Source organism: Sceloporus occidentalis, unplaced genomic scaffold (assembly GCF_023333645.1).
Source record: "Sceloporus occidentalis isolate IW3139 unplaced genomic scaffold, rSceOcc1.0.p SCAF_5, whole genome shotgun sequence".
NCBI classification, from domain to species: domain Eukaryota; kingdom Metazoa; phylum Chordata; class Lepidosauria; order Squamata; family Phrynosomatidae; genus Sceloporus; species Sceloporus occidentalis.
Window position 1 is genome coordinate 50,652,296 of NW_028316985.1, and position 18,163 is coordinate 50,670,458.

An 18,163-nucleotide genomic window follows, 5' to 3' on the forward strand; every position below is an offset into this window, starting at 1 on the left:
CAGAGGGCACCATTTCTGAGAACTGTTTTAAAGCATTCTCAGAAATGGTGTCCCCTGGAACTCAATGGGAACATGATTGGAACGCCCGGCGGCAAAGGCGGCATTCCAGTGTGCAGTAAAATGGGGTTCTTGGCCCCATTGTGTTCCCATCATGTTACGTGCACGCCCGTGGGCGGGCATGTCAGAACGCACTTGGGAACATTTTAACCCTGGTGCAATAAACTTCCTAGAGTTATGAATCTGTAACTGATTTGTATTCACAAAGACTATGTATTGATGATCATGGTACAATTGCCTTGACCATTAGGTCCCCCCGCTTTACTAGACATCAGCAGTTGTGAATGACAGAGATCTGTTCTCCTGTCTATCAGTACAGATCTTTCCTATCACCCATTTAGCCAATGATCTCCAGTGCGAAGAAGAATTGGAATAAATAATCCTTTTGATTGTTGCACCAGAGAGGACTGCTGCACCCTAGAATCATAGAGTTTGAAGAGGATACAAGGGCCATCCATTCCAATGCCCTTCCATGCAGGAACACACAATCAAATTACCCCCAACAGATATTTAAAAAGGAGACTCTACCATACTCCCAGCAAGTGTGTTCCACTGACAAACAGCTCTTACTATCAGGAAGTTCTTCCTAATGTTGAGATGGAATCTCTTTTCCTGTACTTTAAATTCGTTGTGTCAAGTCCTATTCTTTGGGGCTGCAGAAAACAAACTTGCTCTATCCTCCATATGACTCCCTTTCAAATATTTAAACAGGGCTATCATATTGCCTCTTAAGCATCTCTTCTCCAGGATAAACATACCCAGCCCCCTAAGTCTCTCCTCATATGGCATGGTTTCTAGACCCTTCATGATTTTGGTTGCCCTCCTCTGGAAACACTCCAGTTTCTCAACATCCTTTTTGAAATGTGGTGACCAGAGCTGGACACAGTATTCCAGGTGAGGCCTAACAGGAGAACACATCTCTGTCACAGTTTCTAATGCCTGGTAAAGCTGCACTGGAAAATGGAGTCAGTCCAACAGGTCTAGGATCTCAGCCTACATCTTTTAGTATAGTGTTGAGGTACACTTAAAAATATAATAAAAATACTGTAACCAACCTTCAGTTGACTTCATTTTTTTTCCTGTTTGGGCCACCTCATCCCCAAAAGGGAACAGCAGAAACAAAAAACATCCAAAAGCAACAAGAATAAGTTCAGAGACAGGACAGGCATCAGTATTAAGAAAGAACAGAATTAATAGGACTGTTTACTACAGTGACAAGATTGGGTTAAGAGGTAATACCATGTATTTTATATCTATATCTAATTATCTGAGTACAAGGAAAGCAGAAAGATCTACTACACTTTAAAGCCTTTAAAAGTAATGTAATAACACTGAAAAATGCAAGGAAATTGAAAGCTGCATTCTGCCAACCTATCATAGCCATTTTAGAGCCAAATAACCTAAGTGACGCACCATGCAAAGAGGCTCACCCCGTATTTATGTATAATAATAACATCAGTATAGTAGGTTTGCAGATGACCTGCTAATCTTGTCAAAAACTGCCAGTCAGCAATGAGATTGTAAATGGCCACTATGTGGCAGTGTGTCATCTGACTCCACAAAATGCAATGTGTATGAGGAAACTCATAGGGGCCATACTATATGCCAAGAAGCACATTTCAAATAATATATAGATCTAAAGAGGCTTAATGAACATTAGCTGGACCAAGACCATTTATTGCAATTACCTGCACATTCCAAACATTCACTCCAGTTACAGGCTTCTGCAAAGAGAGTACCATTTCTGTTCTTCTATACCCTGCCTCAAAAAAGGTAGTTTAAACTCATTCTCAAGGGTTTCTAGCTCATGAACTGGGATGCTGAATGCTGCATTCAGCTACACATTCCAAAGCTTTTTATGTGCTTGTACAGACCGCACAAGTCCCACCTCAGTATTTGGAGGCAAGGCGGCAGCTTTTAGCCAGAAGGTCAGTGGTGCATTCTAACCCTGGATCTATAATCACAGATGCCAGTGCTATATAATACTAATGTTCTGAATGTGATGTGCAGCAACAACTGAAACATTTGCTCATTTAGTTCATTTATATATACATAGCTCAATTGATTAAGCAGGCTTCATGTTTCAAAAAATAAGCAGTGAATGTGATCTGTACTGTGTATTCATTTACATACAGTTAAGTTTAATGCAAAATACATGATTTGATCCCTATGATCTCTGATGAATAAGCCATCAACAAGTTGCTCCCCACACTGTCAAAATTCCATTTAAAAGGGTTTAGTTCCAGTTGCGTGTGCATTTCTCTCCAGCAGGTTGCTGATAATGTTTTTTAGAGCCAAGAGTAATTCCCAAAGTATCAAAAGAATTACCTTTCACACCTAAAAGCAATTCAGTAACTATATGCATTCATTATATGTTTTGATAAAGAATTCTGACAGTCTGTAAATTTTATTTTCTTCTGTTGAATTTTATTAAGTTGTATTTCTTTCAGTAAAAAATGTTTTTGAAACTAAATGTAATATCTAGGACAGGTATTGGAAACTGCCCTTGGCCACCTTAGCCCTCAATGGGATCTTGGAGGGGCCATCCCCCATCACCACAGCTCCACATGTTTTACTTTTTTTTAAAAAAAGGTTCAAAATAGCCTCCCACAGTCCCTAGAAGTAGGTGAAGGGCAATTTTCCCTGGGCTGCTTTAGAAGCAGGAGAAGCCTTAAAAAAAAATTCAACTGGAAGCCAACAAGGGTGCCAAAAGCATGACAAAATTGCCCCCATACACCACAGTGAGTGTGGGACATTTCTATCACAAAATAATCACTTTTTTTTTCTTTTTTTCTTTTTAAAAGCGGGTATGGAGGGGCCTCAAAGACTTCAGGACAGCATATCTAGGACAAGTTCAAATTCAGGCCTTGAATTCATATCTGAAATACTTTAGACATGATGAGGTTAACTGGCCTGTCAACTCACGTGTATGAGCTGATAACTACATTCAGTTCAGTTTTTCAGTTTCAGCTGTTAGAAACAACCGCATATATTGTGATACAATACCAAATATCAATGTACACTGGTTTGTGCAAAATTTTTACACTCCTGTTACATTTTTCAGGATTGTGGTCCCTAGGATATGTACACATACATTTGTACATGTATGTTTGTGTCCTGAATTATGCTGAACATATGTGGAGTGGTGGTGCATGCACATAGATCTGTTATTTTAGAATGTGTACAATATTGCTTTATTAAAACAAACTTTATTCATAGAAAAACTCAGGGAAACATAGAGTATTATAATGCATGAAAAAGGAGTTTCTGCATTATTCTGCAAGTAACCTACACGAGAGCAAAAATAAATACTGTGATGTGGCCTGAAATTGTGTTTTCCATGTTGATAGAGATTTGCTTTAAGGAGTACAATAACAAGTACTCTCAATTGAGTGATTAAATTAATATAATCCTTAAATTATAGTGGTTAAACTATAGTAGTTAATGTTTTTGATCCAAAACCAAAAGTAGTTTGAATAATTTATTATCTTCAGTGACTGAGACAGGCAAGACTAAAAAACTGAAATATATTGTCAAAACAATACAAATAACATTGATGAAGGAATGTATCCAATTGCTGTATCCAATGCTTGACTTCCATTTGTGCAAGAACAGAATCCAATATAGAGGGTGGCACAATCTCATTTCCCACTGCAGCCCTCAACATCCCAGAACTCTGCTGAAAAGGATGCAAAATCTTCCAGAGGTGCTCACATCCCACTCCATCCCAACAGCATAGGCCACAGCATTGGGTTATGAAAATATGTCAGAAAACTTTCATTCTGTCTGGAAATCAAAGTTCCTCATCAATGTACCACATAGCTTGTATCCAACACACTCTTAACATGAACAGAATACACAACCTTCTACCAACACCTCATTGGAGCCATTAACCTTACTTTGTTCCATCAAGCTTTTAATGAAACTGAGATGAAATTAACAATTGCTTCAATTTCTCAAAATTAAACTCAATCATCTGCAAAGTAATTTGTATTAATGATGCACTGATGATATGCCATACCAATAATATATCATGAAGCTTTGTAGTTTGAAGTTAGGATTTTCATATCTATCCCTTCCCTATCTAACCATAAATAATAAATAACCAGAGACAAAATGGAGAGTGATAAAACAAAAGTCTTTCTTTGGTCCAAAACACACTGCAGAAATAATCCAGTCTGAAACCACTTTAACTGCCCTGGCTCAGTGCTAGGGAATCCTGGGAACTGTAGTTTATTGTGGCACCAGAACACTCTGACAGAAGACTAAATGGCTCCTAAAACTACAGTTCCCAGAATTCCCAAGCATTGAGCTAGGTCAGTTAAAGCAGTCTGAAACTGGATTGTCTCTACAGTGTGTTTTGGACCAAGGTTAGCCATTTATTTTGTGCAGAGCAAATGGTAAAATAAGGAATGATTTGATAGGTTTTCATCTCCTACCATTTCATGTTATAAATATATTTAATCTATAGTTTACAAGTAATTGGAAGGGTTACCTGAATTTCGTAGGTTGTTCCAGGGTTGAGATTGGTGAGAAGGACTTCCAAACTGTCTGGCTTTGTTGTAACTTGAGTGTAGGTATTTTGTATCCAAGGGCATACCTCCTTATATTTGACAGTGTAAGATATAATCCTCCCATTTGGATGAGGGGGGGTGTTCCAAGAGAGAAGAATTCCTGCAGAACCCACTCTTTCTCCGGCAAGGAAAACAGGAGGTCCTGGATCTGCAGAAAGGACATCATTTGATTAAATTATTCCTTCAAATGTTCAGAACTAATGCATAATAGTTAAATATTTTATAATCTCGTGGGATTTTTAAACAGAAAAGTACAGCTAATATGAGGCTGGATTTCTTAAGAACTCTTATAAAAGATGATTAAATATATTTTGGAACACCAAGTACATTCTTTCCATAAGAATTCAAAAAATGGAATGTTGAAATATTCATAGACAAAACGGATCCTGGTGCCAATTTAGTTTTTAAAACATCTTACACAAGCATCAACCTTTTGTAACTGAAGCTCTATAAAATTTTGTGGAACTGGACTTCTCCAATAAATCATGGACTTTTTTGCATTTTGTCAAGTATATTATAAATGATGGCACTCTTCATAACATATTGGATTTACTGGAAAAAAATAACTCATTGTATTACAACATGCTACATCCCCAATAAGCATTACCAGTGAGCATGCTAGCTGAGGAATTCTGAAGGCTATAGTCCAAACAAATATTAACATTTCCAAGTTGTACTTCTAAATGCCATTGTTGTCATAGTTTCACTTCTCATTAAACACATCAACAATTTTAAAAATGAATAATCTATAACAGTTTAACACAGAAATGAACAGACTCTAACGGAGAAGTAGTAATACACTCAAATCTGCAAGATAGATATCTATCTAATTTTAACCAAAAGGAATTTTTGCTGTGAACTCACTAGTTACATTAGTTGTCACTGTTTTGCTGACAGGTGAGCTGTACACTGAAGAGGTAACGGAAGAAAGAGTCACACTGTACATTGTTCCAGGAGTGGTGTTTGAAATATCAGCCTAGAGTATGAAATTAACTCAGTTAGAACTCAGTAGATGTCAATTTAAACAAAAAAGGAAAAAAGGAAGGAAGGAAGGAGCAAATGTTAAATACATGGCATTAATATTACTAATGGTCACAATATACATCACATTTCAAGATAAATATTTTAAGTGCTCTTGTTACATTATTGAAATATATAAACTGTCTACTAAGCTCATAAAAAGGCAACATTAAAAAATATTAATTTTATTCCATCAACCAATAGCTTTTTTCAGTGGCTTTATCCATTTCATCTTTAATGGCTTTGCAGAGTTCTCATGCTAGCATCTCACAGCAAAACACATCTCCTAGAAAAATTTGTACCGCTGTCACACCTTGAAATATAACATAACAACAACATAGTCAGCATTCAAATAAAGTACCTGTGCCTTTGCAGCTCCAGTTAAAAAAAGAAGCAAAATAAAATGAATAACCATGGTATTTATATTATTTTTTTGTTTTGTTTTCCAATACTGGAATCAAAGAGTGCTCCTATAACTTTGTGATGGCTTAAGAGGGAAATGTTGCCTGCATTAATGATTTAAGTCTAGATCTTACTGGCAAGTACACAATTAATGAGCCTCTATTACTCAATAGCTCTGCCCTGCCTTTGTTAAACTATTCATGAACCCTTAAATGACTGGCTAGAGGTCTGTGGCACACTCCGTAAAAGTATCATAGCTGTTGTTAAGGCAACAAAACCATAGATGTTGAAATTTGCTCCCACAAATTTGGCATGTGTACTTTTGGATTCTCATCTAAGTTTAAAAGCTGAAGGAGAGAACGTCATGCTTGGCCAATTTTCCTATCAGCTCAGTACATAAACAATTGCTGACTATCCAAGCATTTTAAAACAAAGGCCCCCACATACCTGATACTCCCCACCTCCCACTTCTTGGATAGAAACAAAGCCGTGAGGAGGTGTGAGATGCACATGAAACCTTTCCACGTATCCATACGGTAGCCTCCAGCGAAGAGAAAAAGAATGTGATGACACATTGAAGACTTCAACCTTCTCTGGCTTTTCAGGCTCTTGAAGAGAATTTATTTACACATTACTATTTCCACTGGACATATTTCCCACTGGAGCAGCTACTGGATCTATTGCCACAGTGGAAGTGAATCCACTTTCGATTTTACAGCCTATCCTCCTGCAGCTATTCCAGGTTGTACAGGAACCATCCAAATGATGGATCCTGTTCCTGACAGAGTTTTGGCACCAAAAGAGCTTCCGTACAACCCACAGCAGCTATGGGAGGAACAGCTACAAAACCAAGACTGGATTTGTAGCAATGGAGCCACTAGCTTCCCTGTTTCTCATCCTTCTACCCCAAAACCTCAAGAAGGCATAGCCACAGTGGGCATATCTTCATATGCATCAGCAGTCTGTGTCTCATGACTGGAATAATCAAATAATAAAAACTGAGAAATCTCTAAATTCCATTCTTTATTTATTTAATAAATATCTGGCCTTTATCCCAATATGGGAAATTACAATATAAATTAAGCAGCTTACAGTATAAATTAAAATGTTAACTAAAAACAATATACAATGTACAAAGGTTTTTCAAAATGTAAAAAATCCAATTAAAATTAATTTAAAACAATTAAAAATACATTCAACACATTATAAAAGATATAACACATCTCACTGAATATCTTTCTACTCCAACCAGTTAAAAACTGAAGGCCTGTTTAAATAAAAAGGCCTTCAGGCAGAGAAAGGGCAGAGAAAAGGTCTACCAAGCCTCCCTTAGCAGGGGGTTTCACAGCTGAGGAGCAACAACCAAGAAGGCTCTTTCCTGTGTCCTCACCAGATAGGTCTGTGAGGGTGATGGGCCCAGGAAAAATCCCTCCCTCGAGGATGGTAAGACTTGGGCAGGTTCATATGGAGAGATGCAACTTTCCAACAGTCTTGACAAAACTATACAGGGCTTTATAGGTCCTAATCAGAAATTCACATTATTCCCAAAGACTAGCCAGTAGGCACTGAAGCTATTTATTATTATCACTTATTTATAAAGCACCATCAAAGTCCATGACACTTTATGAGTGGTTTACTAATGTTAATTTGACAGTCCCCTGCTTTCAGGTTAAAAAGACTCAGTACCAAGGAAAAAAGGATAGCAGTGTGGAAGAGGACTAAGTCCAGCAGATGCTGACTGCAGTTCTCTCCCTCTGAGGCCACAAAAGTGGCAATTGGGATGGACCTGCTTGTCCTAGGCATGATGGGATTATATTACAAGGAGTTATATTTCAAGGTACTCATATTCCATATAATCAATCCCAGTAAGCAGTCTAGATGCAGCATTTGGGACCTGATGAAATTTATGAACAGTTTCTAAAGGCAGCCCAATGTAGGTTGTATTACAGTAATCCAAATGGGATATAGTTAAGGCATGTGTTATCACTGCCAGATCTAAGATCTCCAGGAATGGGTGCAATTAGTGTACTAATTTTAACAACAAATGTGCTCCTAGTCACTGCTGAAACCAGGGCATTCAGGAGCCAGGTTGAGCCCAGAAATGCACTCAAGACAGAATTCTTAGATTTTATGGATTATAACCCCATCCAGCACAGCCTGAATTCCTATTCCTCGATTTGCCGTTTCAGTGAACACAAGCACTTCCATCTTGTCTGGATTAATCTGTTCACAAACTGAACATATTCCTACTGTATAAATAAATGCAATAAATACCATACACAAAGACTGCAACACCTTACTTATTTTTCTACATTTTTAAAAAGAATATACTAGACACTCCTTCATTTGTACCTGAGAATAACTAGTGCTGGGGAATGTTTTCACACAACACTCATAGTTAAATCAAGAGTGAAACCTGACCAGTGGGAAAATAAATCAGATAAAAGTTTCAACTGGAGTTTCTCTTTTAAAATGCTCTGACTGCATTACAGGTACAAAGAAAGCACTTATACGATCTGATTCTTTGAAATGTTTCTATGAATTGCACATAGAATAGCTTCCCCCAACAAAATAAATGGAACAGTCTTGGGAACAGGTTACATCAGGAGTACTGAGGGGCATCAAGTAACTTTTTGCAGTATTATTCCATTCAGCAATTTCTGATAGGACCAGATTTCTACATTTCCCCTCTAAAAAAGTTAAGCAGTCCATGTTTTCACAGAATTCTGTCATCACAGAACACTCTTCAGAAAAGCCTGTAGTAGGCATGCATACTTTGTAACATGATGATAAATAATAAACATAATTAAAAAAGAAAACTACAAACCTGCAATGATTTCAGTAAATGCAGTAACACTTTCAACACTGCCTTTTACTCTCTGCAGTGTGAAATTATAAATCCCACCAGCGATCAGATTTGAAATGGTGTGATATGACTCAGTTCCTAAAATAGTATATTCCTTTTTGAAAGTATTGTTTGATACAGATGCTCTATAAAGGGTGAACTTAGTCTTGCTTGGATTCCATATTAATGTGGCAGACGAAGTATTTACTGCTGTTACCATTAGACCACATATCCCCATTGGTTCTGATTAAAATATTTAAAAGAGAGAGAGAGTAGATTAAGCTGCAGAAATAATACATAAGGTATTTTTTTAAAAAAAAATACTATTACTTTTGACAGAAACAGCAACAAGTTATTTACACAACACCACTAGAGCTGGTGCTTTGAAGAAATACATTTTGTGAAGTAGCAAGCTCACAATAGGTACCTATTAACATATAATGACCAATTGAGTTTGATAGGTACTACTTGGTAAATGTGGGACTTATGAAATCCTGAGTTTAAAATAACTATATTTCTAAAGGGTTAGATGGGAGAAATCTAGAAATGAGTCTATGTGCCCCACCTTCTCTTAACCATGCTTTGCCTTCCTTCTACTTGCACAAAGCATGCAATTCTAGGTTGGTTTTCCTGGTCTGTAATCGTGACTTACAGGATAATGCAAACTATGGTTCAATCATTCACATATTAAACCATGTTCAGATAGTAGAGAGTTACCAAATGCAAGAAGAGATAGGAAAGATGGATAAAGAAGTGAGATAAAGACTCCTTCAGGTTCATATACAGAACAAATAGCAGAACCTAGTTATTTTTAATTGTCCTCTATCTGTTTTGCTATATGGAGAGAACTGCAAATGTAGGAAATGGGAAGTCTGCCAGGCATTGGAGGAAATGCTAATGCACACAGCTGATCAGCAATGGGCACAGTCAGATTGCATGAAGAAATAGGGAAGGGGGGGCAACCATACAAATGGCTATCACTTCCAGAGTGACTGGGTTGGAAACTTTGGAAAAGTTCCCACCTTTTGAATGGGAAACAAAATGGTGGCAGCTCCAAATCACTGTGCAAAACACACCATCCTAACACACTATGAACTGCTATTCACAGAAAGGGCACCCTGAAAATATGCCTTGTGAGATGAAAACGAACAAGGTGGTAGTTAAGTACTGCATGTTAACATGCAAGAGCACGGAAATTATTATAACACATTATAAATTATTTATGAGTGTCATACATCTTTGGAAGTTCAAAATTTTTGCTTGCAATCCAGTCTGTAGTCCCAAGATAGAGAAAGATAATGTCTGCAACTAAAATATTTAGCTTTCTTTCTTCCCATGCTTCTCTGCCCTCCTTTTTATTTTCTGTTTTTTAAAGACTATCCTCATGAAGACTTCTAGAAAACACGAAACTTTGCACATTTTTATGCATTTCACTTGATCCTAAACAAACTATTACCCAATTATGATTTTTAGATTTATTTTTGTTCTTATGGACTAACAAGGCTACCTCTGTGTGTTTTTTTTAATTCTTGGAAGAAAACTGAGGTATCTATAAATAGCTTTTTGTCTGTTTAACACAGAACATAATTGTAGGTAAGCTTCATTTAGTAGACTATGCTAAACAACAACAAGGCAACCCAACAATAGTAGTACTAACAATACTAATCCTGGTGTGAGACTCACAATCATGTAGCAAAAGTATATTATATATTAACAATACTGTAATATTATATACATTGTAGTTTATATTGACCATTACACTAGTAAGAGTATTACAAAATAGTATTACCTATTGCTTGCTACATGATTGTAATCTTCATTTGTACCCAGTTAATTTGAGTATTCTATGTATTGTTTAAATAAATTTACATTATACATTCTTTCAAACAATGTATCAGGCAATTACTTGTTATAACATTTTTCTCCATGGTCACACTGAAATCTTTTCCTTTCATTGTCTTGACTTGAAAGATATACTCTGCTCCAGGCATCAGATTTTTCACCACAGTTCTGCTACCATGAACTTTAGCTATATGAAGAGCATCACTGTTTGCTGCCAGACCATAAGAAAGCTAAGGAAGAAAACACATTTCCAAGTCAAATTCCCTGTAACATTGAAAATGCCACTTAAGGATGGAGTTGCCAAAACAGAACAGCACACAGATGCACAGTGAAATGTGCACACACTCATATATTGGGCTGAATCTAAAGAACTATGCATGGGTGGCAAACAGCAGCTAGCCATTGCACAAGAAATTATATAACTGATCTGCTAGATCTGAAGGACCCATGAAAAAAGTAGTATGAGTGTCCCCAGGAAAAGTTACATTGGGAAGAGAGTGCCACACTACTTTCCACAGTTCCACAAATGCCACCCTACGTTTTCGTTCATCCAGTGCCCTGCTACTGCCAATTTGTTTTCCCCCTGTGTTTATTCACACTTGTCTTCTTCCCTTTTCTTTGGCATGCTTCCTTCTCTTCTCTCTTTACTGCTAGTTCATCTTACCAGGCAGTGCAAAAAAGTTAACTGACAGGTGCTAAGACTGTCTCCAGATCTACTATCTTTATTTTCCCAGAGTCTCTGTGGGCAAATAAAGATGGTGGCTACAAGAAGCCTCAGCAACAGGAGCTTCACTGTGCCTCCCCTACTAAACATTTAGAAAATAAAATTTATTGTTGTTTTGGCCCTTCAAGTCATTTCTAACTTATGGCACCATTAAGGCAACCTATCACAGAATTTTCTTGGCAAGATTTGTTCAGAGGGTTTTTACCTTTGCCTGCCTCTCAGGCTGAGAGAGTGGGACTTGCCTAAGGTCACCCAATGCAGGGATTCGAACCCTGGTCTCCAGAGTGGTTGTCCAATGCTCAAAGCACTACATCATACTGGCTGTCAAAAATACAACATATCCTCCAGTATTTCATAAATGAAAACTAAGACATTTGTGGCCAACCAACATCAGAGTGTGCTCACAATGTCAAAAGTTATTAATGAAGAAGAACACACAAGCTAAGAGGCTTATGCAGTTTTCTTTAGTCTCAGCCTAATTACTGGAAATTGCAAGATTCCACTTCTCCTCTTCCTTACTGACATAATTGAGTGCAAACTACTTTTGCATCTTAAACTTAGTTTGTGTTGACCAAACTACTTTTGCATCTTAAACTTAGTCTGTGGACAAAGAAAAGAAGTGGAAGGAGGAAAGAGAAGCCAGGACATTTGAAAAGCAGCTGAAAAAAGGGAGATATCAAGGGATTAATTGGGATTTTTGCTGCCAAATCAGGATAGTTATAGTATAGATATGATAATAAAAATCAGTGCTTTTGCACAGCCCATGCTGAGCCTGTTTCTTACCATCATCACCCCTACTATCATTTCCCACATAAACTCCTCTGATAGTTGTCAGCATCCACTAGGCTGCAAGGCCCTAGGCATATATCCCAAGGTCCAATGCTAGCAGAGCCACTGTGGGTACATATGAAACTAGAACATGGAGTTACGCAAGCATAATATAAAAGATGTGCTTAGAACTAGAATGCCACAATTGTTTTCTCACCTCCTGTTCGATGTTTAAGGCCAATACATAAATGCCCCATTTGAAAGATCACTTTCCCTTATACACTACCTTTCACAGTATTAGACTTCCTTCCTACTTTTCTAAGAAGTAGTATGACATCTGTTTTCAACCAGGGCAGTTCAAGTAGACTATGGAGCCCCATTATGACAAGATTTGAGCACCTGAGTAAGGCCTTGAGAAAAAAAATAATGATTGATGGTTGTGAAATGCCCTGGCTTTTAGGATGAGTGCTAAAAACAGAAATGAGACTCCAAAGTAAATAAGAAAATGAAATCAGTCAAGGGGATGAAGAATTTCTGGGCCGATGGATTTGTCCTAATAGATCTGTGCATGTGGATTGACAGCCTCAACAAAGATTTTGGTTGAATAATTACTTCTGCAAATGATAACTACGTACAAAATATTAAAGTCAAAGTAGAAAAAAGGAAACAAATTACTAAAGCATTTTTTAATTGTCTTCACACCCTCAATTCCTAACTGGGTAATGAAAATTGGATGAGCTGGGATGATTAAATGGCGTAAAATGATCCTATTTGTGCAGGTGCACTTTGCTAAGCAACCACAGTTTCAAAGCCTCCCTCATTAATATTTCATACTTAATCTCATTTATTCAGAAGGAACATAGTCTAGCATGGCTGCTTGCTCTGCAGTATGTCAAACAATAACATTATGTCATTATGATTAATATTACATGACCCTTTCTTTCCATAACACATTAAAAACATCCTTACAAAGTACATTTTCAAAACTCTTATCTGCATGCATTCATGGACATGCACACATACTTAGAAACAAATTTAAATTTCATAGGTTGCTCTAGGATGAATACAAACGTAGTCTTCATCAATATTTTTCTTAATCTGCCAAACAAAACTGAGCGGCAGTAATGCTGGTGGAAGTTATATGGTTCTGTGTAAGATATTTGTGTTTTTATATAAGGATGCCATTTTAAAGGGAAGAAGGGAAGGGAGACAGGAAAGATCTTCTTGACTATTTCCCCTTGAACAATTTTTTCTGATAAAAATCACACACATACTTGCTTCTTTTATTCTTCCTTAGAAAAAGATATTAGGGCAAGTGCCAATGTTCTGCAGTTTTAATATATAATCTTCTTGTATGGTTTTTAGTATAAGTTACTGAAAAAAGTAGAGTGAATAATTATTTCTTTACACTTTTGTTTCCTTACTTCAAAATTATCATAGCCTCCACTTGGCAATTTCCATGACAAATAAACTGTGTTTTCTTCTATTCCAAAAGCTTGCAAATCTAAAGGTGGAGCTGGATCTGAAGAGAAAAATAATAATAATAATAATAATAAAAAAAAAATTTTATTTCTATACCGCCCTTCTAGAAATCAGGGCGGTGTACAACAAGCAATCCATATATTCAAACATATTAAAGAAGAAGACAGGTAGACATTTAATAATAAATTAATTTGCTAATATTGAAGAAATACAAACATTTGGAAAAATATTTAAAAATGAATCACTTTACTTTTCATACTTGGAAGCACACAAACATGAAGGAAACCATATTTAAAAGTGAATCAGAGTTTACTTTTTATATTTGTGAAACATACAGAATAAAATGCACTCCCACCTTCACATTGTGTTTTTGTGTAAAATACAGCAATAGAATCTATACTAAATTTTTTGCTTTGTGACTTCAAGAAAGAATATTATATATACAATGCTTTGTTATGACGATATGAAATGGGATAAATGATCCATTAATGTTTAGCATCATGAACCAGACTCCTGAAATGAACAAATCCTATAATCAAATAAAATTTTAGAATAACATAATAAACTTAATCTTTTATCATCACGAGGCAATAATCATTTTAAGATAGAATCTGAAAATGTTAGATAACCTTCTTTAAAGAGGTATGGGGTGTTGCTTGACCCTTCTCCCAGTTCAGTTTTTGTGTGGGTCATGATTGTGTCAGGAAAGAGGGAGAGATTTTGCCTTGAACTGAAGGTCTGAAGGTAAATGAGCTTAACATTTTGGGTTTTTTTTCCAGTATCTGAGGCAGAGCAACAAATCTCATACTTCCATTCAAACTGCCTAGAATCCAACAGGAGCCAGATTATTTTGGCATATGAAGCAGAAAATTCTACACGTGCCTAGGTTACAACCCACTTGGAGTACTGTAACAGACACTAAATGGGGCTACCTTTGAATTTCGAAAATTCAGCTGATTCAAAGAGCTGCATCCAGGCTGCTAACAGGGGCATATTACAGAGATCATAAAATGCCCCTGCTGAAATAGTTCCATTGGCTGCCAGTTTGTTTCCAGGCACCATTCAAGGTGCTGGTTATTACCTATAAAGCCCTACATGGCTCAGGTCTGCACTATTTGGCAGACCGTATCTCCTTCTATGAACCAGCCCTGACTCTGAGATCCTCTGAGGAAGCCCTTATCTCCGTCCGAACACCATCACAAACACAGTTGGTGGGGATGCAAGAGAGGGCCTTCTCAGTGGCTTAGACTCTGGAACTCCCTGCCTAGAGAGATCAGAATGGCTCCCTCCTTGATGGCCTTCCACTGGTAGGTTAAGGCCTATCTGTTCACAAAAGCTTTTAAGGAATTGTTATAAGGACAGGCTGGGATGTTGGTCCATGGGGAGAAGCAGGAAAAAATTAAATATGTTGTGGTTGTTTTTGTTGTTGAAATGTTTATCTTTATATAAAATGGCAAACTTTGAAATGTATATATTTTTAACAATATTTTCAAGCCACGGATGTTTAAGTCTGTGGATATAAATATATGGATAGAGAGGGCCAACTGTATTTTGTCATATCTGGAAAATAGTGAGTCCTTGGGGTGTTGGAGAAGAGAGACCTGACACTAAATATCATTGATACAGGATCTCAGGGTCAGGACCTCTTGCTGGGACTGGGGCCTGAGCCAGAATTCTTCTTAGACATCACTTAGACACCAGGGACGTAGCTAGGATTTTAGGAAGGGGGGGGGGGTCCAGACTAAGTGCCACCATTATAATGAGGCTTGAGTGTGGCGGTGCAGCAGCACACACCATTCATTTTTCTAATGGAAGGGGGGGGGGAGTCTGGACCCTAAGACACCCCCCCACCGGCTACGTCCCTGTAGACACTGTTACCGTGCTATTATTCCACTTTAATTGCTATGGCTGCCTCCTGTAGAATTCTGGCGTTTGTAGTTTAATGAGGGCTAAGATCTTTCTGGCTGAGAATTCAAAATGCACCCCCCAACTGAAAATCCCAGGATTCCACTGTAGAGCAGTTCAAGAGGAATGATAATAGTGTAGTGTGATATTGTCAAGAGTTTGCCAACACTGCCTCATCCCCTTTTGTGTTTTTTCACTCAAGTCTTCAAATTTTCCTCCCATCTCAACTTGGGGAACACCATTAACTTGTGTTGAAATAGGATGGTAATATGGAAAGCTCACATGGATCTCCCATTCCCTGCATCAGTAGCCTGTGTTTCCTGCATTCCTGTTCATGCACAGCTGTAGGGGGGAAATAATACTAGACATTACTGAAATTCCATGGGAATCTAACTTACTTTTTATAGAAGGATTTATATCCTTGGGAGAAAGTAAACCTCCTCTGAATAAATTTTGCCAATTTGCCTTACGGTTGCCATAAGTCAGAAACAACTCGAAGGCAAACAACAATACCATATTTCAAAATATTTTTTCAAGGGTGGCTTCGAAAGAATTGAGAATAAAACATAACCATTTAAGAATATCCTTAAAAATCGATCAGTAGCAGATGATGGTGTCCATCTCAATTCAGTGGTGAATTCACTCCAGATTTAATCTGAATTTAAAGTAGCTGTCACCTGTACTGAACCTATTTTAGGAATTGGGTCCAGCATCTTGGCTATCTCCTTTAAAGTTTGGGATAAAACTTGTAAATTTACCACACAATGACATGCGACACACCAGCTGACAGTGCAATAAACTGCTGCTCCCCATGAGCGTGCTCTTTTTAAATTAAAAATGTTCACCAGGGCATACAGTGAGCCCTCCACTTTTGGTAAAGTTGGGGATACAGAACCCCTGTGAAAAGGGGAAAAAAACACTATTTTTTTATACCTGAGAAAACACCTCTCTAAGTGCATTTGCTGGTGAAAGTTGGTCATAGAGTCATACTAGAGGATCTAGAGATTCCTAGAGATACCATATTAATCAAATCCACATATAACCAAAGCCGCAAAAAGTCAAAGCCGCAAATGTGGAGGATGACTGTAGTTAATAATCAAATGCATATAATATAAAATAAACTTACTAGTGCTTATCATCAGAGTGGTAGGGGTGCTTCTCTTTAATCTATTACTAGTAATAATTGTAATATAGTAATCAGTTCCTGAAGTAAGACCGTCAAAAATGAACATTCTGCATAGTTAAGAAAAATATAGCCTGATTAAAGAGGTTGAAAAGCTATACAAGATTAATCAATATTAGACAAAATTAGGCTGTATATAATATGAAAGATTAAAATGTTTGAATGATTATATATTGCATGCATGTGTGTGTGTGTGTATATATACATAAACATACAGTATATACATACATACACATATACATACATACATACACACATACATACACACTCACACATAAAATGTAGGTGGGGGAACTGTACAGCTCTGCATTCTGTAAGTATCTAGTTTATTATCAGGACATAATCAAACACAGGCAGCTATTTTAAAAAGTGACAAACAAAATAGATAGCTAAATTGCTAGACACATTTATTGATGGAAAGCCATATACTAACTATCTACAGATAGTGAGGCAGGCAGGCAGACAAAATAGAACTGCTTCATAAGAACTATCCCACAGGAATAATATAATATGCAGAATTGGTCAAAACTGGGTTCCTTGTAAATGCAGGTTTAAGAGGCCAAAATAGACACACAAAACACTGGTTTCCTTTCCATCCAAGGTTTTGGTTTTGGGTGCTTTATAACTTTATAACTATTAATTTAGTCAACTATAATCAGGAAAAAAACAGAGCAGAAAAATGTTGCTTCAATCTGTTTATTTCTTCTAAATATGCCACACTACATTGCTCTCAGTTTTCTTGTTAATTCATTTAAATACTTAAAATTAACCTTTCCATCTAACAAAAGTACCAATAGCTACAGGACTTTTCAGAATGATAGCATACTATCCAACCATATTAATTAGTAAGAAAGTAATATCTGATCTTTAAAAAATACCGTGCATGTGAAGATAACCCTTCTTCTTTGCTGTAGTTTTTGCAAGTCAACATAGCAATGTATCCATCAAAGACACCTAGCGCTGATGGCCATGTAATAGTTATTGACTCAGAATCCTTACTGAAATTTATGTACTTAACTGAGCTTGGCACTGTCAACAAAGAATGTGATTATGACAATCAGTAATATTGCCACATCTCAAAACCAACATTTATTAGCTCAATTTTGTTTGTTTATTTTATTTATCAGATTTATATCCCACTTTTCTCCCAAAAGGCCAGTATCTCTGGGGATTCTTAAGAGGCAGTCATCAAACAATTGTGAATGGCCTTAAGAGGCTATCAACAATCCTTTAAGGAATGAATCTCTGGTCCCTTATATCTCCCATCAGTTTGTGGTAAGAAATGAGTGGACAGTAAGTGGCATCTCAGAAATGATATCCTATAAAAAAGCTTCATCAGATATATGAAGCGAGCTATTAAC

At 37.0% G+C, this 18,163-nt stretch overlaps 1 protein-coding gene across 2 annotated transcripts in view; it reads right to left on the bottom strand.

The window, feature by feature from the left end:
• LOC149312145 (phosphatidylinositol phosphatase PTPRQ-like) overlaps positions 1–18,163 on the bottom strand; it is a 136,625-nt gene that overhangs the window by 102,595 nt on the left and 15,867 nt on the right. For both annotated transcript variants that reach the window (XM_089526810.1, XM_089526809.1), the window contains exons 13-20: positions 17,681–17,831; positions 16,746–16,852; positions 13,657–13,754; positions 10,805–10,970; positions 8,881–9,141; positions 6,501–6,661; positions 5,496–5,607; positions 4,553–4,779 (exon numbers count right to left, since the gene is read on the bottom strand). In XM_089526810.1, the coding sequence (XP_089382936.1) occupies positions 4,553–4,779; positions 5,496–5,607; positions 6,501–6,661; positions 8,881–9,141; positions 10,805–10,970; positions 13,657–13,754; positions 16,746–16,852; positions 17,681–17,831 (1,283 nt within the window). The remainder of the gene's footprint in view (positions 1–4,552; positions 4,780–5,495; positions 5,608–6,500; positions 6,662–8,880; positions 9,142–10,804; positions 10,971–13,656; positions 13,755–16,745; positions 16,853–17,680; positions 17,832–18,163) is intronic.